The sequence below is a fragment of the Penicillium expansum genome (genome assembly GCF_000769745.1).
Source record: "Penicillium expansum strain MD-8 chromosome Unknown contig126, whole genome shotgun sequence".
NCBI classification, from domain to species: Eukaryota; Fungi; Ascomycota; class Eurotiomycetes; order Eurotiales; family Aspergillaceae; genus Penicillium; species Penicillium expansum.
Window position 1 is genome coordinate 136,530 of NW_015971383.1, and position 27,265 is coordinate 163,794.

General features: G+C 47.5%; 11 protein-coding genes across 11 annotated transcripts; 3 read left to right on the forward strand and 8 right to left on the reverse strand.

Moving 5' to 3' along the window:
• Window positions 1-547: 547 nt before the first annotated feature.
• On the reverse strand, window positions 548-2,314 carry PEX2_038340 (sulfite oxidase; the record flags this gene model as incomplete). The annotated part of the gene is made up of 2 exons (XM_016741109.1): window positions 548-2,024; window positions 2,094-2,314. The coding sequence occupies 2 exons, from the start codon at window positions 2,312-2,314 to the stop codon at window positions 548-550; spliced, it is 1,698 nt and encodes a 565-aa protein (XP_016596814.1).
• A 1,213-nt stretch (window positions 2,315-3,527) lies between these two features.
• Window positions 3,528-4,526, forward strand: PEX2_038350 (Molybdenum cofactor biosynthesis protein A; the record flags this gene model as incomplete). Its single annotated transcript, XM_016741110.1, has 1 exon — window positions 3,528-4,526. One exon carries the CDS (start codon window positions 3,528-3,530, stop codon window positions 4,524-4,526), a length of 999 nt encoding a protein of 332 aa, XP_016596815.1.
• Window positions 4,527-5,438: 912 nt separating this feature from the next.
• Window positions 5,439-7,127, reverse strand: PEX2_038360 (FAD-dependent oxidoreductase; the record flags this gene model as incomplete). Its single annotated transcript, XM_016741111.1, has 4 exons — window positions 5,439-5,954; window positions 6,009-6,388; window positions 6,450-6,718; window positions 6,820-7,127. 4 exons carry the CDS (start codon window positions 7,125-7,127, stop codon window positions 5,439-5,441), a joined length of 1,473 nt encoding a protein of 490 aa, XP_016596816.1.
• A 5,310-nt stretch (window positions 7,128-12,437) lies between these two features.
• Window positions 12,438-13,104, reverse strand: PEX2_038370 (LURP-one-related/scramblase family protein; the record flags this gene model as incomplete). Its single annotated transcript, XM_016741112.1, has 2 exons — window positions 12,438-12,715; window positions 12,774-13,104. 2 exons carry the CDS (start codon window positions 13,102-13,104, stop codon window positions 12,438-12,440), a joined length of 609 nt encoding a protein of 202 aa, XP_016596817.1.
• Window positions 13,105-14,131: 1,027 nt separating this feature from the next.
• On the reverse strand, window positions 14,132-15,447 carry PEX2_038380 (putative integral membrane protein; the record flags this gene model as incomplete). Its single annotated transcript, XM_016741113.1, has 5 exons — window positions 14,132-14,358; window positions 14,419-14,552; window positions 14,609-14,832; window positions 14,909-15,166; window positions 15,268-15,447. 5 exons carry the CDS (start codon window positions 15,445-15,447, stop codon window positions 14,132-14,134), a joined length of 1,023 nt encoding a protein of 340 aa, XP_016596818.1.
• Window positions 15,448-15,838: 391 nt separating this feature from the next.
• On the forward strand, window positions 15,839-16,658 carry PEX2_038390 (alpha/beta hydrolase; the record flags this gene model as incomplete). Its single annotated transcript, XM_016741114.1, has 2 exons — window positions 15,839-16,249; window positions 16,308-16,658. The coding sequence occupies 2 exons, from the start codon at window positions 15,839-15,841 to the stop codon at window positions 16,656-16,658; spliced, it is 762 nt and encodes a 253-aa protein (XP_016596819.1).
• Window positions 16,659-16,821: 163 nt separating this feature from the next.
• On the reverse strand, window positions 16,822-17,712 carry PEX2_038400 (class I SAM-dependent methyltransferase; the record flags this gene model as incomplete). Its single annotated transcript, XM_016741115.1, has 2 exons — window positions 16,822-17,517; window positions 17,581-17,712. The coding sequence occupies 2 exons, from the start codon at window positions 17,710-17,712 to the stop codon at window positions 16,822-16,824; spliced, it is 828 nt and encodes a 275-aa protein (XP_016596820.1).
• A 651-nt stretch (window positions 17,713-18,363) lies between these two features.
• On the reverse strand, window positions 18,364-20,058 carry PEX2_038410 (uncharacterized protein; the record flags this gene model as incomplete). Its single annotated transcript, XM_016741116.1, has 1 exon — window positions 18,364-20,058. The coding sequence occupies one exon, from the start codon at window positions 20,056-20,058 to the stop codon at window positions 18,364-18,366; it is 1,695 nt and encodes a 564-aa protein (XP_016596821.1).
• Window positions 20,059-20,445: 387 nt separating this feature from the next.
• PEX2_038420 (uncharacterized protein) lies at window positions 20,446-21,282 on the forward strand (the record flags this gene model as incomplete). The annotated part of the gene is made up of 1 exon (XM_016741117.1): window positions 20,446-21,282. One exon carries the CDS (start codon window positions 20,446-20,448, stop codon window positions 21,280-21,282), a length of 837 nt encoding a protein of 278 aa, XP_016596822.1.
• A 283-nt stretch (window positions 21,283-21,565) lies between these two features.
• Window positions 21,566-22,327, reverse strand: PEX2_038430 (alpha/beta hydrolase; the record flags this gene model as incomplete). The annotated part of the gene is made up of 1 exon (XM_016741118.1): window positions 21,566-22,327. One exon carries the CDS (start codon window positions 22,325-22,327, stop codon window positions 21,566-21,568), a length of 762 nt encoding a protein of 253 aa, XP_016596823.1.
• Window positions 22,328-23,465: 1,138 nt separating this feature from the next.
• PEX2_038440 (bifunctional terpene synthase/polyprenyl synthetase family protein) lies at window positions 23,466-26,258 on the reverse strand (the record flags this gene model as incomplete). Its single annotated transcript, XM_016741119.1, has 10 exons — window positions 23,466-23,933; window positions 23,991-24,075; window positions 24,129-24,189; window positions 24,242-24,343; window positions 24,395-24,555; window positions 24,847-24,889; window positions 24,965-25,509; window positions 25,559-25,824; window positions 25,883-25,914; window positions 25,967-26,258. 10 exons carry the CDS (start codon window positions 26,256-26,258, stop codon window positions 23,466-23,468), a joined length of 2,055 nt encoding a protein of 684 aa, XP_016596824.1.
• Between the last annotated feature and the right edge of the window lie 1,007 nt (window positions 26,259-27,265).

Sequence of the window (27,265 nt, forward strand, 5' to 3'; positions counted from 1 at the left end):
AGATGTTGATTCATAGACACAACATCCCAGGTGTTAAAACAAAATATTATTTGAATAACAAAAATCCCAACCATGGTCGAAAGACTAGGTATAGCTGGATCAACGGTTTAAATTACTGCATAGCAGGTACGCGGAAGGGGGTCTACAGATATATCACTGAAGAAGTGATAGGTTTTAAATCATCATATGAGTTCTTTATTGTCCCATGGCATGCATCGCTTGGGCTAACTATTAACCCTGGAAGGACCAGAGTTCGACTGCACATACACACCGCTAGAATGTTGTGATCACTCTCACGCTGAAAGTATAGTTCATGTAAGGAGTATACCAATTTTAATGTTTGAAAATATTTCTAGAAACCTACGGTAATTTTTCAACGTTGTACACACAGACCAGACCATCAATGAACTCTTGCTTTTTGTCTTCTTCCTGTCCCTTTATTTCTGTTTGCTTTTTTTTAAAAAAAAAAAAAAAATTGAAACGAAAATGAAAAAAGATTGCTGCAACTTCACACTGCAGGCGGTTCTAATAGTCATGTTGACAGGAATTATTCATCAACATCCCGTGGGTCATGCTTTTTCCAATACTGTTCGTATTCCTCTGGTGTCTGACCCGAGACAATCTCATAACGACTAAGAGGGGCCAAGGGAATCCCCTGCTGCTCATACTTATCCAATCGTTTTCTTGTAAGTTCCCGACTCTTGTTGATGCTATAGACCTTGATTCGATGAGCCGAAGACGTGACATGTAGACCCCAGTTCCACGCCGCGCGGACATTGAGTGGCTGTGTGTTGAGAGAATTATCCCAGCATCGACAGACAATCTCAATCCATCCTTCAACGTCACAAGGTAAATCGAATTCCCAGGTACGCCAGGTCCATTTTCCTTTTTTGGATAGATGCTCCGGTGGCACGTCGTACCAGGTGAAACCGCCATCTGCGGAAAGTTCGACTCTTTCGGGCCATCGACCACCGCCGGAGTAGGCCCAACCTTTACATCTGATCTTTCCTGTGTGGATGACTGCTTGTTTTGTCCATGGGCTCATGATAGCTGAGCTGACTGGCATTTCCTGGATTTGGATGCCGTCTGTGGGCCGTAGATTATACTTGCCAACTTGTTGGTTGAAGTATAGGTATTCCTTGCTCTGCACCGGGGCGAGAGACGGATTCTCAATGGCCTTGATGCGGTAAAGCCATTTGACGCTTCGGGCTCCAATATATCCTAGTACCACAACTCGCAATGGATACCCATGGATTTTGGGCAAAGGTTCACCGTTCATCTCCCAGGCCAGCATGACCTCATTGGCCTTCACCTTGGACCACGGGACACTAACAAGGTAGTTGCCCACTTCAAGATCCTTGATGTAGGTCTCAGCACCGTAAAGTTCAAGATGTTTAGCTGGCTTGATGAGCCCCCCGCAGTCCTTAATCAGCTTCTTCAAGCTGATACCGACGTAACGAGCTGTCCCAATGGCACCCTCAGCCCACGGCGCTTGGGGCACTTCGTCTCCCTGGCCACCATACAGGGAAATTTGCTCAATCCGGCGAGTTCCCGAGCACTGAATGGTGACTGTTTTCTCCATGCGTGGGAACTTAGTCTCATCCATGAGATCATGGAATTTATAAGTCTTTGGGTGATTCACCAACCCATCGAGCGACAGTTCCCACTTTTCTTTGTCAATGATGGGAATGCCGCCGTGGTTTCGGACGAAGTGGAGAGGATTTGGTGTTATCGACTTCGAGGTGACCAGCCTCTTAGGAGGTTCCCCATTGTAGGGAAACTGGAGGAGATGCAGCATATCTGCATGTTTCTCGCGAAGAACGCATCTCCAAGAATCATCTGCAGCAGTAGCAAGTTCACCTCCGAGGGCAGTATGCCACGCCTTGAAATCATCGCCTGGAAGCACAGGATTTGTTGCTGGAATTGGACCGAAGATGAAATCAGGGGATGGGGCAAATGTCTGCGAAGTGAGGATTTTGCGCGCTTTGGCCTTTTTCTCAGGATAGTTTTCCCACTCGACGTATCTATATTGCAGCAATAATCGTTAAACTATTGGCCAGTAGTCATATGTCATAGGCAAGGGGCAGCAATACCCTTTCCAACCATTACGTTCCCGGGTGAAGAGCTTAGCCCGGTCACCAACCGATGCGATCGCCTCTTCGTCCTTCGTCAATTTGGTCGCCGGAGGGGGATAAAGGTGGACAGTGTCACTTTCAGATTGGTCAAGGATAGGTAGCTTGTGACCCGCCAGGCCCTGTTCAATCATCCACTCATCAGGGCGATTGGTAGTATCCAGCTCAGCTGGCAACTCCATTTTAGTTAAGAATGATAGGTTGCTATGTAATGAATTGGTACGATAGATACATGTACCTTTGTGAGGTCAGGCAGCTTCTTATATGTTAGACATGCTAGGGTTCGAGGGGAGTGGGGAATTCCGGCAGGTGGCGCCTAGCGGCACCTAGGAATTGCTCCCCGATGCAGAGTTCAGAACGCATCCGGGAGAAGGCATGCAGTGGCCCGGGAATGATGGCTGGGCATTGTAATGACCTCACGACTTTAAAAACGCACTTGTCAACAGTAGATATCATGTAAAGTCAAACCAAGTATCCACTTTAAAAAAAAGTACAAACTTTATCTTGGAATGATAGCCAGAAATTGGTGTTAGCTTAGTAAATCTGGTTTATTTGGACAGCGGTAGGTGGATAGCGACGTCGTTCTAGCTGGTATTTTCACTCTAATCGAAACTCAATTTCTTGTCAATCTATTTTTTTTATCAATATGGAAACCATTCACTTTCTCGGAATAGGAATACACCGCAGACATGCTCCACCAAGCTACAGCTTTTTGCTTAGACGGCGGACGCCAAAGAATGGCGGTGACTTATCACTTCTAGGTCGACCGATTTGTCAATCATTTCGGATCGATATAGTCCTAACTACGATTGTTGGCCAATTTTGCTTTAGTTTTGAGGAGTTCCGTAAAATCATGCCCATTATTAGACATTGATTGATCTCTTTCCTCGTCCTGGAATGTAGAGAAGCGTTGGCATCCGATTTGGGTAAAGAACGCATGCTGCGTTGGTTTTGCGCTCGGACCTCGCTAGTTCTTGAGGCATTCGAGGGGTGAAATCATTCATGCTTCTTGTCACTAAACCATCTCATCTTTCCCGAGCAAAAGAGATATTTGAATCATGGCCGAGCGAGGACTCGCGAGGCGAATCACACCCCTAATCCAGCTATCTCAGAACTTTCGCACTCAAGGCAACTACAGAAATTCTGTAGTAGGGAGACGGTGTCTGGGAATACCAAGCGAGGTAGGTATCTTACATGCGTCTATATTATTCTGTGACCCCTAGTTATCACATAATCTGACCAAGCTCGCATCTATAGCCACCTCAGCATCAAAGATCCCTTGAGGAACAAACCGTTAGGCCATTTTCCGACTTTCTCACGGACAAATTTCATCGTCAACATAATTATCTACGGATCAGCGTAACGGAGCGGTGCAATTTGCGGTGTCTGTACTGCATGCCCGAGGAAGGCATAGACCTATCGCCCCAGCCCCAGCTGTTAACATCACCGGAAATTGTTTACTTATCATCACTCTTCGTCTCTCAGGGTGTTACAAAGATCCGCTTGACGGGCGGGGAGCCAACCGTACGGAAGGATATTGTCCCCTTGATGCAAGAAATCGGCAAGTTACGGCAGGACGGGCTACGGGAGCTTTGTCTCACTACAAATGGGATTTCCCTACACCGAAAGCTAGACCAGATGGTAGAAGCGGGCCTATCAGGCGTGAATCTGAGTCTAGACACTCTAGATCCATTCCAGTTTCAGATCATGACCCGACGAAGTGGATTTGAGGCAGTGATGAAGAGTATAGATCGCATTCTGGAGATGAATCGAGTCGGCGCTAGCATCAAGCTAAAGATCAACTGCGTTGTAATGCGTGGCTTGAACGATCGCGAGATCATCCAATTTGTCGAGCTATGTCGCGAAAAGCCTATCGAGGTACGCTTTATCGAGTATATGCCTTTTGGGGGGAATAAGTGGAATAAGGGCAAGATGTTCTCGTACCAGGAGATGCTGGTGGTGATACGAGAGAGATATCCGACGTTGGTGAAGCTCCACGATCATAAAAATGATACTAGCAAGACATATCAAGTACCTGGATTCAAAGGTCATGTCGGATTCATTACGAGCATGACGCACAATTTCTGCGGCACCTGCAATCGGCTCCGAATCACGAGTGACGGCAATTTGAAGGTATGTCTTTTTGGCAATTCGGAGGTTTCGCTGCGAGATATCATCCGAAAGGAGAATGATGGGCAGCCTATCGACGAGGAAGCCTTAAAGAGACTATGTCTCCTAGATACTATACAGGACAATAGGGGCCTAGCTAGTGAACGAGAGCGTGAGATCCTGGATATTATCGGCATGGCCGTGAAGCGCAAGAAAGCGAAACATGCTGGCATGGATGAGCTGAAGAACATGAAGAACCGTCCCATGATTCTCATTGGTGGGTAGGCATATTTTTTCTTGTCATTGAAATAATTTATGACCTGTATATTTTCCATGCATCCAGATGGAAAATACTAATTCACATTCGGGATATTTGGTTCTACGTACTTAGAAAACCTTGTTTCGGGTGTGATCTTCTAGTATTCATGCTGATAGCTGAATATATGGTATCCTGGTCCTATCACGGCCATTTATCAGCTCTCGGGTAGACCACCGCTATACTTTCTCTCCCTAGTCAAGAATTTTGAGGGTGTGCGGCTAGTAGAGAAACAACAAGGGGGCAAGAGCGGTCGTTGGGTTCGCGAGAAGGAAGACAATAGATAATACCTCATATCTAACCCTGCGCCACACACCGGCCTATCTATCCGAGCTGAAAAGTCAGAATGTACATTCCATTAGTATTTCCCCCTCGATTTCTATTCTGTTGAATTCTCAAGGTAAAAAATAAACAAAAAATGCCTAATCGAATAGTACGATGTGGCCTCTATTCTGCGGTTCAAGTATCTTTTGAGACTGACGGAACTGAATAGCTTCAACACCTGCATTTACAACATGGAATCATACCCCATTTCGAACAGAAATTTTGTACAAATTTTGTTTATTTATTCTTTTTAGTTCTAATGATCTCGCTATAAAATAGTAATGCATTAAAAGAGAAAGAAAAATCCATGATGAAATAAATGCAAGGCTGGGTTTGGTTGTTGAAGCTAATAGAAATGTACAATCACAACAACAATTTCACAGAAAGGTTGAAGTTTTCAAATTCCGAGTTGGCAATGTCTGTCGTAACGGTCTGATGGACCTCGAAGTCATAGGACGGCGTAGAGAGAGGTATCAAGTGGCCCGCACGATGGTACCCCCGTCGCTTTCATTAACCAATCTCATTTTCGAAACAACATTTATGGCGACAGACGCATACTACTTCCACTGTCTCATGAATGTAGAGAGTACCGATAGGAAGCGGTTCTTGTTATGCACTTGCCAAAAAAGAGCAGCACTGCTGCCCATTATCATGACTGTAATCAGCTTTGGGGAAATGCCACGACTGGGCTTCATAGCAGGCTTCGCCAGATCAGCATCTACCGCAGGTAGTGGGAGATATTCCAAATAAGGGCCCCCTCTTGAGAAACTGGCATACAGTTTGGCCTTGACTCTGTCACTAACCCAGGGAACGATGTGACGGGCTGCAAATTTGAGAGCCCAGGTATCTTGGGCTTCGTATCGCGTAATCTGACCGGAAAGGTCAACGACTGCCTCTGCTCGAGGCTTCTGACCAATGATATACTGATTGAAAACCCCAGTCAACTGTTCAAGGGATGGCATGGGGTTCTCTTTTAGCAAAGGCACGAGACCGTTCGTCAAACGAGCGATACCTTCATAGGCCAGGTTACCGCCTAATCCCGGGTTGACTGTAGACTGCCGAGATGAAGAAGGCTAGTTAAATCATGTGGCTCCGACAGCTCTTGGACTTTTGCGGAAGGTACGAACTTTATGAACTGAGTCACCCATTAAAACCACCCGGTTATGACTCCACTGTTTGATAACACCTTCTTCCAGGGGTACCATTGTGCCTTTGACTCGAGCATCCCAGAGATCCTTCACAGTGTACCCAGGGCCTACAAGGGCACCTCCATACCTTTGGATCGTTGCCTCTGCGTCCTCGTCCGTGAATCGTGGGCAGTTGGGAGTTCTCGTGAGTTTGGGAGCCTTGACGAAAAGGAACCAAAACACAAGCCCATGCACACCAGCAGCTGCAACTGCAGAGTAATTGTCGTAATACACATTATGGACCATCGCATCAGGTAGAAACTGATTATCGGGATCATTCCGAGAAACACCAAAGATGCAGTTGTACTCGCTTGTAAACGCTGTAGTCCGGAGAATGTGAGTTAGAAGGTTTTTGAGGCGGAAGAGAAAAGCTGGACTAACCCTCGTTGATTTCCATAGCGAGAGACTGATCCACCACGTTGATTTTCTCGGCCATCAGCTTCCTCACTTTGCTGTGGATCCCGTCCGCGCCTATAAGGATGTGGCCATGGTACTGCTCGCCATCTTCGGTGGTGACGATAACCCCCTGTGCGGTTTCTTCATATCCAACGACCGCAGTTCGAGCATGTAGCTTAGACTTGTCTTGCACATGGCTGTGTAGTGCTTCCAAAGCTTTGCATCGCTCCATGAAAATGATGGGACGTTGAAGACTATGCAATGTTCCCAAGAAAGTTAAGATATTAGCACGTCCATTTCATCGCCCACTCTAATCACTCGAAGTAAGTCAGTAGTGAATTATATATAGACCTACATTTTATTGATGTGGACTAGGACATCTGACTCCTCAAAGCAATGACCGTCCCCGTCATAATGGTTTCGACTCTGAAGCGGTACGACCTGTTTCTCAATATCACTCCATACCCCCAGCTGCTCTAGAATCCTGATGGTATGCGGATGGATTCCGATAGAAGCTCCTAATTGCGTTGCAAATTCTCCCTTTTCAAAAAGCTCATATTCGATTCCGGCACGCTCAAAGGCTACAGCTAGGCCAAGACCCACCAGACTCCCACCAGCGATGAGGACCTTGAACTGATTCGTGTCTTGATTGGACGACGCCATGAGTAGAATTAGTCAGAGGTAGGAAAATAACCCGAACTGCGGCGCAATATCTCGTTTCTTCAGGTCGCAGAGTTATAACAACAATATATAGCGCCGCAAACAACCCCTTTGTGTTTCACATTCCGACGACCATTCATCCAAAAGTGGGGAATACTCACGAACCCCGAGTCGTCTTCCCAACCCCGCCTGTGTTCTGTACAACATATGTACAACATAAATACGCCAACGGTCTATGACTTTAATAACGGTTTATGCTTCTATTCAACTTGGATACGTAAGATAAAATAGATATCCCTTACAACATATATATGTACTTGTATTTACCGTGATTCTATCGAGAGTGAAGAATGTCCGGAGTATGGAAAAATTACCCTAATGTACCTTTTGTATGGGCCTACCATACAAAGGATACTTAACTTCTAGAAGTTTATGGTGAAAGTTTGTGCACGTATTGTGAAACAGAGCCATCCCGCCTGTGGAGACGATTCGTATTGACAGTATGGGGTTGTTGACATACGGAAAAGCACTGCTAATCCAGTATTATTCTTGCTGCAAGTCAGAACAATGCAATTGTGTACCATCCTATTATTAGATCTAGGTGCTACATATATAGCTAGTTAGTTTGATATTCATTTCTCAAAGTGCAGGTGGCCTGAAACTGACATGCAGCGCCAAGGGTTAGCTGCAAGCTTGCGCATGAGAACCCGCCCCATGAAGGGGGCTGTTGGACTCTGACCCCAAAATGGGCCTGAGCGTTGTATTATAGGGACTTTAGTCCGGAGTCCGTGCTGGTACAATAATCTAGATGGTCTCGACTTTTGGAAAAGCCTTGGCGTACATATTCTTACAACATACTCCGTAGTCGGCTCTTACTAACTACAGAGTAGACACCTATAACAATAGGTATTTACTCCGCCCATTAGTCACTCGGAGCTTCTTACCACCTAAGACCCGCCACCCTATAGCTCAGAACGGAAGCACCTATTATGCAGCGAATGAGATAGCTCATTCCCACCTTTAGGGGCTATCCAGTGGACACTGGACGCTTGGGCCGAATTCCTGTTTGGTGGTTGGACGCGGGACCCACATTCCAGCACACCAGTCTAACGGCTATAGTCAACTTAGAGTACGGAGTACCCCGTAGTGAGTGACGCTTGCCTAATCGGAGATTGTTCAGGATAGACAAATATAGATCGGCACCTGTCAATTGTCTAGAGTGAAGTTAAATTTTAACAATAGAATGAGTTGACAATGGATTTCATCGATCTGCACATGTTGTATGCAGCCTGAGAGGACTGCACAAAAGTACCGAAATAAATTGAAGGACACCAGTCACAATATAGGTTTTCTTTTTTTTGATCTCATAAAACACGCTTCACCCAGTTTTATCCCAGAACTTCGCGTCTCCTGGTACTTAGCTTGAAATGTTCAGCAGTTAATGTGCACGGAGGCTGTCGTTGTTTCCAATACCTACCATGTCTACCTCTGTCGCCGAGCTAACCGTGACAGCAGAAGAGCGGTACCTGCAGTCGCTCATCTACGGTCTAATCATCAGTACAGGAATCCTGTCTATGATAGTCTGTGGCTTAAGAGTAAGGCCCCGGGTGAAAGGCTCGTAAATACGAGAAATCCAGTGGAGCACGGCACATAAGCTTATTTTGTCTACAGCTTTATACAAGAGCCTTCATTATCAAGGTATTTGGGTTGGACGATATCGCTGTATGCGTCTCATTGGTACGCCAAAGTCCCGCCCTCCATTGGAGTCATAAACAGGCCGTGAAAACTGACAGAGTTGATTTACAGGTTATCACACAGGCCTTCAACGGTTTGGGAGTTGCTATCGTATACTATGGAGAAGGGATACATTTCAACAAGCTGTCCACTGAAAATCGAGCAATGTGGCTCAAGGTACGATTCAAACAGCTCCGCCGTTACCGAACCTATCGTTGACCTTGAACATACGAAGCTCTATTATGTGGCAATGTGCCTGTACCTCTATGCCTCACTGTCGGTCAAAGTTAGCTTGTTGCTATTCCTTCGACGAATCTTCATCAAATGTAAGTCACAAAGGTCCGATACTAGGATGACTCGGCGCTGACCACAAATAACTCCCCTTTTAGCCTGGATGAATCGGCTCACTATTGGCATGATCATATTTCAAGTGCTATTCTCTATAACTGGTTCTTTTGTTCTAGCCTTCCAATGTGATCCTCCAAGGTACAAGAAAAGTCCGATCCCAAGGAGTGTCTATCTACATATATTAACCAACAAAATGACAGGGCTGCGTATGATTTGTCAGTCACGAATGGGACATGCTACTCACAGTATAAGCTGTTTCAAATTGTATTATACCAAGCGGTTCTGATCTTCGTTTGCGATGTCATCATCTTGATTGCGCCACTGGTCATTCTATGTGGACTACAGATGCCTACGAGGAAAATCGTTGCTTTGATGATAATCTTTGGATCAGGTTTGTCCCTTGCATTATAACCGAGATTCAAAAATACTAATTTGAAGTGCAGGTATAATCGCGTGCATCTCTCCAGTTGTCCGCTTTAGCACATTGGATTATCTGCGTATTGGCACTACCGACCTTACATGTAAGCACACAAGACTGACCGTTCTCATTATGCACTGGGTGACTACCTCATACTGACGATGGACCACAGACGAGTCAGCATCATCGTTATACTGGATGGCCATCGAGTTCAATTTGGGCCTTGTCGCAGGCTCTCTCTCTTCTCTACGACCATTGCCCATTTTCCGCCGATTCGGATCTAGCATAAACTCGCGTGACAAGGTATCGACCGACCATAAATCTCACGAGCTTGTCAATATAAATGGTAGCGAGCCTAGAATTACCAGGAAGAAGAATATCGGGTTGGGAATGGGAACGACATTATTGCAGGACAGTGTTAATGAGAGCCAAGAGAACATCATCCATGCGACAAAGGGAGACTATGGACAACGACGTACAAGGTTTTGATTTGTATTTTATAGTTTAACACAAAAGTGATTCTTCTGGGGAAAAGGACAGATAAATTGGATTGTTATTGGGACACCGGGTCACACAGTTCACATGTCCCTACCTAGGTTTTCTGGGCAATATTGTAAATCTGAGCCACTTCAAGTGCTCTGCGAGCGGTGTATGAGATGCATCAACCTAAACATTTCCATGTCATTTGTGGAGCGCGATAGGCTTCTCAGCCAGCCCAGTTAAGGAGTATATATCAAGATTAGGTAATTTGATAATGTGAGGAGTCAGTTGGGGTTTGATAGTGGAATCAAAGCGAGAGGTCATTGGGAGCGCATCGTGGAGTAGGATTACTTTGCCGTTAATAGGCGCACCATTAGTACGTAGGAATCACACCACGGTGGAGGTTTAATGTAGGTTCGATTCGGGCCGACGGGAGCGGCTGACCATGCCGATGAACTAGCCACCAAGAACACCACCACTGATTGAAACTGAGGCAAGGGGGGAGAGCAAAGGCCGAGAAGGGAGAGTGAGAAGTGGGAGTTGGAAGATGGAAGGTGCACTCCACGGCGATCATTTAAAAATTTCTTATGTATGGGTTTGGGTTTACGAGATCTACGGGTTACAGGAACGGGCTGATTCCACACTCTTTACCGCATCTGTACACCCCCCCTGGATTCGGCGTTAGGACTCGAGCTCTTGCTTGAGTTGGAAGAAGCGCCTGCATAGTCATACGCAACTAGTTAGACTGCAACAGGTTAATTGAACTTTTATTGATTGACGGGAGCGGCTGGGGGCGAACTCAAATCATCGATGGACGAACCTTGAAACCTTGAAAGCTTGCAAGCACCACTGGCTTTAGTATACGGGTATAACCTGCTGGGTCATACCGTGGGTATGGAACTCAATGAATTATATTTTTTACCGGAACGGATGTATTCCATCCTTTCTTGCGGCGGGAATCTTCCTCCATGTCCCGATGACAAAATCATCGACTCAGGCGAGGTCCGTAGAATTAAATATCTGTTCGCGCCTAAATAGCTCCCTGACTTCTTGTCACTTGAATACAAAGATTGCAGAGCGTTTTTCCCCAGTGTGTCAGTCCCAAGGGAGTATCGTTGTCGGTAAAAAGCGACATTTCAGGGGCGCCTTTTCGTCAGTCGCAGGCAGACTGGCACATCTGACTCGGGCGTCCAAGCTTGTCTCGTAAAACGGTTATACGATCGACATGACTGAGAGCGGCAGACTGTGCTGTCACTAATGTGCGTCAAATTTTCAATGGTGGAATGGAGACCATTCAGCCGTTAAGGGCGCTCCACTTCCAAGCCTGGCCCGGATGTGATAGGGATTTCCGATTAATCTGGACCTGGACAAAGGCCCGCAGTCTCATAGGGGAGCATTCACGTGAGTGTAGGTACGATGAGAATAGCCGTGAGGAGGGAGGTGGGAACTAGGACTCGCATACAGAGAATGAGATGGGCTGGAGTGGGTAGCGATCGGGATATGTGAGGTTTGTGTTCAAGTCGATAAATTTTGTCCCACTTCATTATCATACGTAACCTTCGTGAAACCAAGAACACAGCCTTAAACACAATCAATCGCTTTCAGCTTGCTAACCCACCATCCGTGATTTTTATTCACCACCCCTTGTTTCCCCTTTCCTTATCGGGTTCAGGAAATCTAGTTGGTATTGTCAGGGACTCCTCGTCGGCTTATCTTCTCGCGAATGCAAGGAGCAAAATTATAGTGGGATCTTTGTTCATGGCATATCTTCAACTCTCCCCTTTTACGAAGCATGATCCGACAGATCGGTTGACCCAACCTCACCCCAGAATAGCATGATGGCTGACAGGGAGTAGTGGCTCATAGCGATGGCGCTCTCAGTGCCTGCAAAATCCAGGATTGTCAGGACTCCTTCAATCAGCCTTATCTTCAAAGCAAGAAGTTTCTTTTGGAACGAGACTCTTGTAATTTATAAATTATCTAAATAACGCGCTTTTTGGCAGTTTTAAACGTGATACAGAGACATAACTAGTAATTAATTCTAAATGGTGTAAATTAATAAAATACTTCCTTTAAAATAAGGCTTAGGAATGGGGGTTCAACTTCTGAATTCTCGGAATATTTGTACTGTTTGGGGCCCATATTAAGCCAACGGCATGTGGCCTATATGCGGTCAACAGTCCATTGTGTATTTCCAGAGTGAAGAAACACATGAGAAGCCTTTTACTTTAAGATTTAAGAGAATGATACTTAATTAACGATAGCTGTTAGAGTTGGTGCCTTGGGTTATCATTTCATGCCTCAGGCGGCAATCCCAACGAGATGCAGTAGTACTATTTGCCGCGTCGCTCATTGTTCTTCTCATCAAAACAAATACATAAGGCGGCGATAAGTGCTGCGTCCACACCAGGTGCCACAACAACAGCGTAGGTCTGCTGGCCAAACACAAGGTCGCGGCCGCTAAGCAATTTCCGATCAATGCGAGCAACTGTTTGGCCGCTTTTATGGTCGACAATGTCGGCAGTATGATCGAACCAGCCTCCTTTCATAGTGAGAGTCACCGCCTTGCCATTATGATCAGTGAAACTCGCAGTGGCTTTGGAGCCGAACACTAGTATAGTTAGTAACATGTATCACATACGGAGTCTATTTCGCTATATAGTACTTACATCTGATATTATTCTTGACCTCACAAATCTTCTCGCCATGGGTATCCTCAATTGCATAGGTCGCATGGATATGCAGAAGCTCCTTGACGATATCAAACAAGTGTTTGCCATGAGCGTCCTCAACCTTCTTGCGACCAGAGATCGATACCCAGGCTCCGTGCACTTTCAGAAGTGGCTCGCCATTGGCTAATTTGATTTCGAAGCTATCCCCAGAGACCGAGAGCACCTTTTCTCTCAGGACTATGGTCTGCGGCTCATTCGAGATGAATTGTTCGAATATGGCAATAGGCTCGGCGAAAGGTTGGAGATTGTGGTGGCCGAGGAAACTCATGGCGATGATTCAATCCAAGCTTTTTGAGGGGTAGAGATCGGAAATCGACCAGGGAAGCGCGGGGTCAAGATGGAGCCGATCACCGGTTTGCCGATCGTCTCACGTGATATTTACTTCCATTAATGGGCGATATTTGACCTCATCCTCCAGTTTTGTGCTTGTTTGGGATGTGGTTTTTACGTATTTTTAAAGTTCCCAGTTTAAGTATGCAATCCAAATATAGAACGGATTTGTAGCATGGTTGTATACAGTTAAAAGAATATTCTTTGAGGCTGAAAAAGGATGATGGTGGGGGTTATGGAGAAGAGATCTGGGCATGCCGGGCAGCCCTGGAGGTCTAATTGGTCTTAGTCATCGAAGTGGAACCAGATCCTGACAAACATCACAAACATCACAAACAGGGGAAATGCCGAGACCTCAGGCAGCTACCATCCATCCCCAGCAACTCCAAAACATATAACTCATAGCTTATAACTACCTATCGATTAGAACATCGACCGCATCATGCTCTACTCTGAGAGCAATCTTTGGGATGAACCCCCCTCCCCACCCCACAAACCGATCCTGAACCCGCCTTGCCCCAGGCCGACAATGATTACAACTTCGATCCGCACACCCTTGCAAATAGATAGGATCAGACCGCACCGGCCATCTCCTTCGCTGAGATACAGAAGGTGAAAATACTGGAAGATTACTCGAATCATCATTCGACGTGTTGCTCAAAAAGCTGAGGGCACTGGACACCCTGTTTTCTAAACCCTATGGCTGTACGTGATTTTACACGTGAGAGGGAATGGCATCAGGTAAGAGGGTAGGGTGATAAGGGTGGGTGTTCAATATATAGTTCTGGTAGGTGAGCACTGTGCAGTGCTAGAGCTATGATGAAATTAGAAGTATTTCAGCATGTTAGAGGCACAATAATTTGCTGAGACAGCTAAGTGTGTACATCGACTAGATGACTGCTTCTTTGGGATAAACAAATTAACGAACCAGATCTTCAGGTAAATTTTTTCTATTTCAATCAAAATTAAAACCTGCTATCTGTATGTCGTCGGTAACTCTCCACATCCACGCTTGTCGTCACATCAATGCCAGACAGCTGAATGTCATAGTCGGGACGGTAGCCGCTCTTCCCTGACCCGAAGGAGCGTCCATACGAGCTGGATAGCTTGTGGGTGTCATCTTCGCTAGTCTCCTTGCCACCAGACTTCCGGGTGATGGATTTTATGAGGGGTCCGAGAGAGGGGAGGCAAGCTTAAGATTTCGTTAGTATGGATCATGAAACTCATCGAACAGATAAACAAGGGTGATTACCAGAAACAATGCCGATGTTTGTCTCCACGGCTGTCCAAGTAGAGGGTCCAATGAAAACCCAGGTTGCGTCGACGGACGGCGTTTTGTAGGCGTCCAACATGATCACTAGCCGAATGATTGAGATGATGCAAATGCTGCACTGATTAGCACACTGAAGGTAACTCTCAATGACAGTAAGGATGATACATACAACCCTCCCATTGCAAAAGCTCCACATAGCGCGACTTTCTGGGTGGTGCTTCTCTGGATCTTCCACACATACGGTAGAGGCAAAATCAACATAGCCCAGTCTGTGATGATATTTGGGACTGCATTGCCAATGAAAAAGTCATTGATGTTGACGCCGCAGTGGGCCTTGACGGAGTAATCCCACAGTCCTTGGATGGGCATACATTGGAAGACGGTTGTTAGGATCTGTAGAATATACATTAGCTGGACAGTTCATTGATTTATTGCAAGATAGGAAAGAAGTGGGTGTCGGGATTCGTACAACACCGAGACCCCAGCCTGTGATCATGGATGCTAGGACGTAGATCGGAATGCGAATGTTGGTACTATTGAAGATACGCCAGAAGAACAGCAGAATCGAGTATTTGGTAAAGCAGACAGATAGTGTGTAAAGGATCTCGCAGGCGAATAGATTGATATAGAAATGCGAGACGCCAGCCATTCCTAAGGGATATATATGGGTGCCGACACCTCGTTCAACCCAAATCATCATATCGATAAAGTTGCCTGTGGCAAACGTCTGGTCGAGAATTAGAGTCAGTAATTCCGTTTTGTCTTCTTTGTATCCCTACAACCTATATAGATACTTGGATGCAATCCATCGAGGGAGATAATTCGTACCAATGCAACACAGATGATATAGTCATCCCACCATAATCTGACTTTGGAGATCCTCAATCGACACAACAAGCGCAGCGTCACTGCAACCACTGCTAGAGCATAAGTCGCGGCATATTTTGCTCGTAGCTGGGACTGATAGGACTCATTGAGATCTATGCCGGCAGGAGGGGTGAGATCCATAATGATAGCGACAGACAGAAGAACAAGCTGACGATTGAGGGGTGGCGCATTGTTAATATACCCTGTAAGCACATCTGTCCACCTTAGAATAAGCGATTATGCCGGCGGGTAGTATTTAATTTACGGCCCCAAAACTATGCATGCTTCACGCTAATTCACCGTCCAATCAGGGTGATCATGGCATTGGGGCTATTACGACCTGGCGCGACCAAACTAGGAAATGCATGGATGTTGAGGGAACCCCTGCAAGTGGAAATGAGACTTCCTTGACATACTTGGTGACTAGCGTCAGTAGTTGTCTACTTGTTGGCGGGTTTAGTGTAAGTAGTATATTAAGGCGTTATCCGCCATTTGCTGCGTTCCTTTCTTGACACATTTAACATCTGACACGATGACCACCATCCTAATTGTTCCTGGCGCTTGGATCGCTCCGGCATTCTACCGGCCATTTATTCAAGCCCTCATGGTCGCTGGCTACGATGTCCACTTCGCGGGTTACCCCTCGTTCAATCCCGAGGACCCGTCCACCACCACTTGCCAGACCGACGCCGATGCCATTACTGCCCCTCTCAAGTCCCTCGTAGAGGATGAGGGTAAAGATGTTCTGGTCTTTATGTACTCCTATGGCGGCATGCCCGGCGCCGCGGCAGCTACTGGCCTAGCCAAATCGCAGCGGGCGCAAGAGGGCCTACCTGGTGGCGTCATTGGATTACTATTCCTAGCGTCATTCATCGTACCTGAAGGGCTTAGTTGTGCCGGTCTGCAAGGTGGAAACTTGCCCCCCTGGATCTTGGTCGATCAGGTAGGACCTCTTCGCCCCACTCTGTAGAATCTCCGATCAATTTGCTGACCTCTTGCAGCCCTCGGCGAATCTCAATATCGTGGATGATCTTATTCACAACTTTGCTGCCGATGTCGATCCGGCATTGGTGCAGTCCCTCACCGCAGAAGTCAAACCGCATTCTACCTTATCGTTCACCTCGCCACAGCCCCATCCGGCCTGGGCGGATGAGGCCTTCCAAGGCCGATTGGCGTTTATCGTCACCACTGAGGATCGTGCGGTACCAAAGGAGGCACAATTCGGCATGATGGCCGCCACGCAGAAGACGTGGATCGTTAAGGAACTGGCGTCCAGTCACTGCGCACCATTCCTCAATCGGATCGACGAGACAGTGGGACTGACTCGGGTGATCATCGACCAATTCCTATAATAGGGAACTCGGACTTTGACTTTGCGACGAGGAGATATTACAGTTGCTGGGGGATTCACGTGCAGATCACCGAGCTCGAACGGCAGATCCAGCCACTATGTAGCCTTAAAACCCTTGTTTTACTGTCCATCTATTTAGATCAATGACTAACATGTTGAAATGCTCATGACTCTCGCGTAATCACAAAGTTGATCCCCATGCGATCTTCGGGCATCCATTCCAAATCCTCATCCTGCATACCCCACTCCTGCAATGCAACCACGCTAACAACGATTGTCCACCGTGTCTGCGTCTGCTCCTGGACCATATCCCACATTTGCAGTAATGAATCCCGGTTATGATAGAACATCATGCCCCATGGCCGAATATAGGCTCGTGCACGTTTGCGTCCCTGCTGGAATCCTACTATCACAGTGCCTGGCTTCGATAGGCTGACAATCTTCTTACTCGCCGCTATCTGGCCTTCCCAATCGAACAGGTGTAGGAACTGCGAAGCCAGCACTAGGTCCACCTGGCCCCTCAGCGCGGCAAACCGGGGATCTTCTGCAACACTTGCTTGCTGAAAATCGGCGTGGATGAACGCTGCCTTCATGCGCCCCTCATCACGAAAGAGCTGATAACCCAGCCCCCACAGATGGGCCTGGATGTCTAGCGCCCACATGCGCTCCGTTGGAACGCCGTGAGCGGCAAGTAATCGTAGATCCTGGCCGAGTCCACATCCCAGATCGAGAATGATGGCCTCGGCCCGTCGTCCAGTCTTAAGGATGTCGGGGAATTGAGGAAAGGCTGAGATGCCGGGTAGTAGAAACATCCAGAGGCCGACACAGGGGAACTCTCCCAGCGGCCATGCCTGATCGCGCTAAATGGGGTTATTCCATTTAGTGATTGTGATGTGAAATAGTCCCGTTGGGGCTGAACCTACGATACGATGTAGGTGCGATGCTAATTCTTCGTCGGCCAGGTGGCTCCATTCGCGGAAGACGAACTGGATGCTTGGTTTCAGGCGAGAGCCGATTTGTGGCTGGAACCAAGCCGAGGTATCGATCACGGACATTATTCCTGAACAAACACGGAGGGATGACCCCCCATTCTTAATTATTACTTTGTGCGATATACCCACGTGGGATGGTGAATGAACGATCTCTCCATTCGGGGAACAAATCAATGGTGCGCTGCGCATGCATCTACCGAAACTCATGGCTGAAGATCAATTTCCACCGGTGGTCCTTGGCTCTTATTAGCGCATCGCGCGATTGCTTTGCTTCTGTAGGATATATTAACTCACTATACCAAATCAGGTTATACCTGGAAGTGTCCGGGCGGACCTCGGGAGTCCGGGAGGGCCGAAGCGCTTTGTAAACAACCAATTTCCTCATTGGGGCTAGTAGAAGCTGACAATCAAGAGAGTCAGGATAATGGACATTCGATCCTGGTCTGTTGGAGAATTAAAGATAACATACAACATGGATGAAAAATCTAGGTCACAATTAACTATTCAAAGAAAAAACCGTTTTAACATATTTCTGCTCCACGTACTATATATGTATGGAACAATATTTGTTTCGAACCATCATGAAAGTATCCATTGTGCAAGGAGAATCATGTGTTGCAATCAATTTTCTTGCTGCTAGTCACGATAAATGTAGCGCTAGTTTCAATTGAATGCAACCCGAATCCTTTTGGCCCCTCGGTTGCATCCAACAGCCTATAGACTAGCCACCGGCCCGGTCGATAGCAATTGATCAACCCCTACCACCTTGGTGCCGTAAACAGCTTCCATGTAAGCAAAGCTCTGCTCTTCAGGCAGATGCAAACCCGCGGTGCACTCGCGGACCACGGTGGTCCACAGGCCCCGTTGGAATGCGCCTCGGACCGCCGCATCCACACATATATCCGCAAATAGGCCCACCACCACAAGATGCTCGAATCCTGTCGCATAGGTCACAAAGTCCGCCCCTAAGAATGGGTCGTAGTAGGCCTTTTTGTCAAATATCCGGTCATGCGGTTGGATCTGCACGCAACTCGCAACCTCCGCCCCCCATGTGCCTTCTTTGCACCAGGCCCGCCGGCCCTGTAGCTGGTTGCGCCGCCGCCATGTCTCAGGTTGATATTTCTCGTCGCCGAGAAATCGCACCCAGGCGACGTCCATCCCCTCCCGGCGCGCCCACTCCACGAGCCGCGGCATGTGTTCTTTGATCCGCAGCATCACCCGGGGCGTCTTGTACTGCGTCATGAAGTCGTTCTGGAAATCCATCACCATGAGACACGACTTGTTCCCGTGTGGGGCCGGGGCCAAAGCCCCTATTACAGAAGGATGACTTGCACAGACATTTACGGGGATATTCGGGGTGATCATTTGCAGCAGAGCATCCACAAAGGCTTGAGTCTTGGTCGTGCCGCCTTGATCCAGTGTGCGGATGTCCTTCGCACGCATCTCCTCAAGGGTAACATCCATTTGGCGTTGAATACCCTGACATCCCCCATGGCGCTCCAGTAGAGCCGCCGCTGCGCGAATTGTCGCTGTCGGATTGACCACGCCCTTCCCGGTAATGTCGTCAGCGGAGCCATGCGCTGTCTGGTACTCGCTTAGGCCCTGCTTCACTCCGGCCGAGAGATACACATTTTCGGCGCATGCAGACTCCTGGGCGCCAAAACCGAGCCGATCTAGTAGCATCGTCTGCATGATATCTGCGTATTCATTTGCGCATATCATCAGTTGGTGGCCCTGGACACCGAACGCTAATAGATTGCGATTCATCGTGTCGCCCTGGATAAATTGAATGTCCACGCCATAATATTCCTTCCACTCCTTTGCCCACGAATAGAAAAGCCCGTCGAAGAGGTGGAACTTGTACACCAGTGTGGCAGTCGTGATAGGGGTTTCAGGGCCCCAAGTCTCGCGAGCACGTGCAAGTGAGAAAGTGAGGACCTGCTCGAAGACCTTCTTGCTGAAATATGATGATCGTGAAACTATCTCCTGGTTTGAATCAATCGTGTTCAAACCGGAGTAGAATCCCTGTGCCTGATCTCGCACTAGTAGGATCGATGTAGAAGGGCTCATTTTGAAGTTCTCCACTTTCACAGCCTGTAGTCGATCTCGAACCATGTAAAGCGCCTGCGCGCTGATGGAGGTGCGAAATATGGCGCATGCTCCAAAAGTCACTACTTGGCGACAGAAGCTTTCGTAGTGATCCGCATCCGTGAGGGTCTCACTACTCACTACGTCGGTGTCATTGATGGCCAGGAGTGATGAGTAGGAATGGTAAGTCCGCGGAGAAGTGACGAATCGGACTTCCATGTTGTATGGCGCTGCCAATGCGATGATGACCCTCTCGAATATGGCCAGCAACTCGGGGCCGGTGCCATTTCCCACGGCCAGGGCAACCAGAATCGAACGCATGATGTGTGAGTCGGTTGAGGATCAGGAACCACGGCGGTGATAAATGGTCTCCCGTCATTCTAGGTCCAATTTTATATGCCCAACCTACCTGTAGACCAAGGGCGAGTCTGTATCCACCTGCACCCCTCTCCGTGAGTGGGGGCACTGCGCTGTAGTCAGCGCTATCTCGCTATCTCGCGAATAAGCAACATGTAAGATGACGCCAGATCTCCTCCGATTGACCGTTCCTGGTTTTAAAAAATTGGGGGTTGTCAGATACCACAGTAGGCTGAGTTCACTTTTTATTTTCAGGATCAGACAAGATCGAGAGCGAATTGCCCCTCCTTCACCAACAACCCTCCCCGTTGATTTCCTTGATCATTTTCCTAATCGGGCTTGCTCTCCACTATGTCTTCAACCATTCAATCTGGCTTCCACCTTGCAGACAGCAAAGGCTATATGCTTGGCCGAGGTCATGCCGCTGCTTGTCGCCTCAACCTCCAATTCTACCTTTGGAAAGAATCCCTGAAATTCAACATCCACCCTTCCATTCCCATCCCTCCCAATCCCGCCATCGCGGACATCGGCACCGGAACTGCTATCTGGCTACTCGATGTAGCCCACTCAGCACCTACTGCCACACTTGACGGCTACGACATCGACCTCTCCAATACCCCTCCAACCCAATGGCTCCCCAAGCACCTTACTCTCCATGACTGGAACCTCTTTGACCCTGTCCCAGAGCACCTAGTGGGAAAATACGACATGGTCCACCTCCGCCTCCTTATACTTGTCGTGCAGAACAGTGATCCGGTTCCCGTCATCCGGAACGTAGCACGTCTACTCAAACCGGGTGGATACATCCAATGGGACGATCTCAATTACCCAGACACCCATGTGGTAAAGGCAGACCCCGCGTTGGCAACCCCCGCATTTGATCAGCTGCTCCAATTCGTTTACTCAAATGGCCGCCATGACTGGGTATTGAATTTGCCTACTCTGATGGAGCAGAATGGGTTTGAGAGCCCACGGTTGGATCATTTCCAAGATCGTGTGGAGCTTGCTACCGCGAATGGAGAGCAGCATTTGGTTACCATGGAGGAGTTTGCACTCTCGTTGGAGAAAAAAGACTTGGTGCATGATGCGGAGAATATTCGGCTGTTGCTAAAGGATCTTGCCGTAGAGGCGGTCCATGGTGTGGCTTTGTCGATGCCGCGGGTTGTGGCTGTCGCGCGGAAGTCGTAGAAGCAGCTAGCCTTAGAGCGATCTTCACTATTTGTATATATTAGCATGGTGAAGATCACTAGCAGCAAGATGGAAATATAGAATCAAAATTCGAAAGTGAAGTGAATATATCCCTATTTGTTCCAAGTGAGATACCAAGGGTATGTGGTGATGCATTGAGTTGATAGTACTTCCTCTATCCGCCATATCCAAGGTATCACTTTGAATATATTGAGAAACTCCGACTCCAGTGGCTGGTACAAAATCAATGACCTCAACAACGACCTATATGTCATTGTTCTTCTTATAGCTTGGCTTCAAAATCATTGATGATCTCATCAAGTGCAGCTGCTACTTCATGTGGGCGCGACAGGAAGGGGCTGTGGCCGGATCCTTCAAGAGTGCGAACTACCCATTTACCCTGGCTGCCTGCGCCTGCTATCATGGTATCCTGTTGTTCCAGAGGAATGACGACATCGGCTGTGCACCTAATATAGCCCAATCTCCCAGTATAAGAGTCATCCTGCCAGGCTTGAGGAGGGACAATGCCCATGTTGGCAGCCATGCTCTGAGGACGAAGCTGCGGTACTGCCCATTCTATCCGATCTGATGGTGCATCTGGGGGGAAGAACAAGCTGCGAGGGTCTTTCGTTTGGAAAAGACCTTCACTCGGCACGTCCCACGTGACGTAGGGTAGCCCGCCAATGTTGCGAATGACTGCGCCTTGGTCCATGCCCCCAGGAAAGATAAAAGCAGATAGAGCAATCATTCCTAGCACGCCCTTTTCGGACAGCCCCTTGATAGCAGCGCTGGCAATTGGTCCTCCATAGGAATGCGCCAGGAGAACGACGCGCTTACTCATAGCAGTCTGCGATTCCACAACGGACCGTACCTGGGCAGCGTCGTCGAATTGGGTCGTACCAACTACCCCACTGACGCATGGTAAGTCTACAGTCTCCACAACATAGCCGAGAGCTTCGAGTTCGGGAATTTGGAATTTCCAGCACCACGAGCCATGCCATGCGCCATGGACGAGAATAATAGTCGGCTTTGTATCTGATGACATCGGAGGCAGTGTCACTAAGTAGATAGAACAATATATAATTGATGAAATCTGATTCAAGATTGGAGGGAAATGTTTCAAGTCGACAGTCGCCGGTGGTCATTGCGGGGTTGTTTCGAGAGTAACCCGATGTAGCCAAGGGTAGTTTCGGGTATTGGCGAGTAGACAAATATATCTTCGACTCCCACTGTATCTTCCAAGCTAATGTGTAGCTCGTTCTCATTATAATACTCCTCCTTCACATGTTGCCAACCGTTGCAGTCGACGACATTTTCCACCCTTTATTCTCTTTCAAGCTATTAGACGGGAAGCCCTGCGTTCCACTGCCCATAGCCGTATGTATTGGGCCGTGTGTGGGAGAGAATGACAGAATGTGATAGGTCGGGTCCCAGGGGCCATATCTGTGGGACGTTATCGTCGTATGGGGAGCTCTTCAAGGCATAGCAGTGATCCAGGTTCGGGTCCTGGCCTTGGTGGATTTTCTTCTTTTGACCGATATGATGGTATAATGATTGTGTCATGGAAGAATGCCATTCTCTATCTCATTTAAAATATCTTGGCAAGGTGGGCCAGAGTGGGTGACGTTCGAGTTTGGCTCAATTAATCTAATGAGGCTACAAGCTTTGCGCTGCGTCATGTTTGGGTCCACTACTTAGAAGGTCGCGTGGCTGGTCCTTCTAAGCATCTATAGTTAATTTCCCTCCATCTGCAACTTTTCCATTTCCCTTCTTTCCCCCAACCCTCTAAAACTCCCTTCATCTACAAGCATTAGAAGATGTTGCTGGTCGCCTGCGTTGTGCTCGACAACGTTACCGAAATCTTCATCTCGAAACGCGCCAGCGACTATCGAATATGCCCAGAATCCGGAACAAAATTGATCGCACAGCATAAGATTCTGCGACTAGGTCTATGGTATTTAGTTCGGCATATCTGTTCATTTTGTTCTTATGTAGTAGATAGGTGTATAACTCAGTACGAAGCTCCTTACGAACCCAAATCGATCCACTTTCTTCTGGAAACACGTTACCCGCAACTTGTACAGTCCTAGTATAAATGAAAGATGAATTTATTTCAAAAACTCCTGTACTATCTAATTCGTATCCTCGTGAACCTCTAGGTAAGATTGATCTATAAGCAAGACTCATTTCTGAGTCGCCTCTTCCATAGCCCTCAAAAAGCAAGCCTTATCAATAGGTCGCCCATTCTTCTGACTTCCTTTCCACGCCCGTCGCTGGTTGATCTTCCAAGCGGAATCAGTCTTATGTGCGACCTTTTTCTTCTCATCTCCGAGGTCAAGCTTCATAATCAACAACCGCAGTGCCCAATTCTCGATTCCGCCGGCTAGCTTTTCGGTTTCCACGAGGAGGCGGAGCAGTTCGGTATGCAATTTCCTCAACACAGCTTTCGTTTCGGTGAAAGCTCCCCGAGCAGTGATCTCCTCCAGTATGTACTGTTTCATCTCGAGTGTCAGGGTTTCGCCTTTTTGGGAACCCTTGAAGATGCTTGACAATGCTGTGTTGGAGAAGCCAGGGGATTGCATAGATACGATGATCGGGAAAGATAACTTCCCTTCATCGAGATCGTCACAGAAGCCCTTGTTCTTTGTGTACTGAAGCAACGTGTTAGTATGATGCGTGCTTATAATTAGAGTAGGAGGATTTCTTACATCTTCGCTTTGAAGGTTCTGATAGTCATCTCGGATTTGGAAGTGTCTTCCAAGCAAGGTCGCAAACTGACTTATATCAAGGTCGCTAGAATATGTTAGCTTTGATCTTAGTCTGTTGTGCTGTGAGTGTTAAATTACCTATTCGTAGTCGCCTCTGATCTCATCAGACGGCTGATGAGGCGGAAGAGGCCACCAGTCTCTATAAGATGATTAGTAAGTGGATACAAGAAGATAGACGTGTCAATACGTACTGCCATCAACCATGCCGATATATTGTGCAGGGGTCGGGACATGCGTGTGATAACTCCAGTGGAGATCGCGTCCCTGTCCAAGCTGGAGATTACGCATTTCATCTGCTCCTGTCAGTCGAAAGGTTTTTCACACATGCAACAGGGTAATCCTACCGGTGTAAACTGTTACCGCAGATGGCGAAAGCATCTGGATAAGAGACAAGGCTTCATTCATCAGATATGTCGCAGTGTTGATAGTTTGGCCAACGCCAAATATCTGATGCGCCACTGGCCTTCCGCGTCTGAGCACACTTCCATCTTGAATATCATCGAGCCTGTTTAAAGGTCAGTAATGAGAAAATTTCGCGTTGGGTTGGGCTCGTTTACAATAATGACGAGTTGTGCAGGAAGTTGACTGCACCCTCTATGATCAAGAGGGACTTCACGGGCACCTTGTACCATGAATTCAGAGCCGCTATCAATGTCTGTCTCACATTCTTGGAAGGAAGGGAGTTAATGTAGGCGTAAGGGTTCAACACGGGCTGTCAATTTCAAGTTAGCACTTAGGCCTTCTAGCCTTTAGCGATTCTTCGAGATAGAGACTTGCCTCGTTAATTTCGGGATACCCAGAGGAGTACTTGGCCAGAACATCGCTCTCAACTGTTGTTTCTGAGACATGGTTAGTCCCGTTGATTCACGATCGAGAGTATCTTGAAACTAGCCGAGATATGGATTTATACTTACTTGGGCTGGGAGCTTTGACCACGCTCTGCTCAGTCTCTTTGGTCTCTTTTTTAGAGTCAAGAAGCTCATTTTGGGGCGTGAGAACTCGCACGGCATCGCTGCCGAACTTCGCAAGGTGATCTTTATAAGGATTCCTGTCAACCTTGAAGTAACGAGGAACGCAAAGACTCCACACCCAGTTTCCAGCCATGGAGTGCTCAAGCAGTTTTAACCAGCGAAGAACTGATTCTGATGGGCTAGATGTCGCCTCATACTGTTCTTTCAGGAAACAAAATCGCTCTTCGTGTGCTCGTACCTCAGCCTGAACAACTGCCTTCGCTGCGCAGTGCGTCAGACCCTGTGTAACCGCAACAATGTGTACTGCATTAACCAATGGCACGTCGCCATTGCTTTTGACATAAGCTGCGTATTCCTTGTCCCAAGAGAACAAGTCATTCACAAGACATAATTCCGCATATGCGGCGTAGCTCATAGGGTCGGCGATTTTTTCTTCCTCAGGAGTGAGAGTGATGCCTGATCCCCATCGGAAATTATAGAGGGTCCAGCTTTCAAATAATCAGTTCTAGTTCTGGAATTTGGAATGAGTTGACATACTCTGCTGCTGCATCAACAATTCTGAACGCTAGGTAGTCATCCAGATTAGGGAATTCAAGACTTCTCACGTCCTGTACTGAAGCAGTGAATGTTTGCCAAGCCTTAAGGAACCATTCGCCGAACACGGGGTCAAGACGCAGGTACTCAGCGGCAATCTTGGCCTGGACCTCGGCTTTGCGTTGTGCTTTAGGTGAAACTCTGGTCGACACAGAAGTCATGCCGCTCTGGTTAATAGCCTGATGAAGCATCTTATTCTCAAGCGACAACTAAATAGCGCGTCAGTTTTTCAATCCGCACACACGGAACATTTTCTGGTTATCGTACAGCTTCTTGATCAGCAGCATTATCGGTTTCATCTGTCGATTGATGTTAGTTTTTGAAAAATAGAGTAGAGACATATTCACATACCATCATGAAGGAATGCATATTCAACAGTGTAAGCGACAAGTGCCAATCTTTCGGGTAGGCAATTTGGCGCACATAGCGAAGTAAAATTACCAGCATGTGCATTCAGATTGCCGAACTTGGACCCAACGGCATCAATTCCATTGAGGTCTATGTGGCATTGCACTGAGACATGGTCGGCGATAATCGTTTGCTTGTGAATATATGGGTCAAAGAGGGAGGAGTATGCGGGATTGTTGGCGTAGATTTCAGGATCAATGCTCTCGGCATACTCGTCGGCTATTTTGTCTGCCATGATGATTCGCAACTGTTTGTGGATTTAAGAAAATACGAGCTGCACAACGCACATGTACCAGCCGAGGGGGCCCCGGGTTGTATAAATAATCGAAATTCAAAAATCGACCATACTGAGACAGCTAGCTGCGCTAGTTTAGACCGATACTATAGACGTCCTTTTCCGATGCCGGTTTCCTCGTTTCTACCGTACGATATACGCGCAAGGAACCTCGAGACTAGGGCTACAACCTTGCATATGGCAAGCCCCACAACAAATTAACGTGTCATGCACCCAATGGCGGTAATTGGCTGCGCTAGTACCACATTGAAAGTGAGACAATATGTCCTCCACCCCTAGAGGTCAATCTAAAGCACGTTTTTTTATCCTTCCATACTTCTTGAGGCTTCAATCTCGTATTCGGTCCATAGATGTTGATTCTGACAGAAAATTGAGTGACGATCATGTACCTAATGCGTTTGCTCTTGCCTATTTCAGTGGGATTTGAAGGATCAAAGAACAACACACCGTTCTCATAAATGAAAGTTATGCCAAGCGGGATATCCACATGGAAATGTAGCAATCTGCTGCGGGGAAAGTACTAAATTTGATCCATAGATAGGAGGATTGAAAATCACCAATCCCACTTGCCAGCCGTTACATTATAGTGCATCCCGCCCGCGCAAATAGCCTGCGCCAATAAAAGACAAGCGCATTAGTCCTTTCTGGAGTCTTTTCCCCTGTTATCTCGACTAGTTACAGCCGGCAGCCTCGGAGGGACCTTTGTCAAAACGGTCGAGGACTTGGCCCGCGCTTGTTCTAATTTGGTGAGTTGCAGCCAGGCGGGAGTTGTGGATATGGTGGAGATGAGAGAGTTCGGGAACATTCCCGGAATAGCCTAGATGCAGGAAGTACGGAGTCGTACATATGCACCCTAGTAGCTGTAACTATGTACCGGAGTTAAGGCCGCGTATGCGAATTTCCTGATCGGGGTGCCGCCGCTTTACGCCTCTCCACTGAGTAGGTAT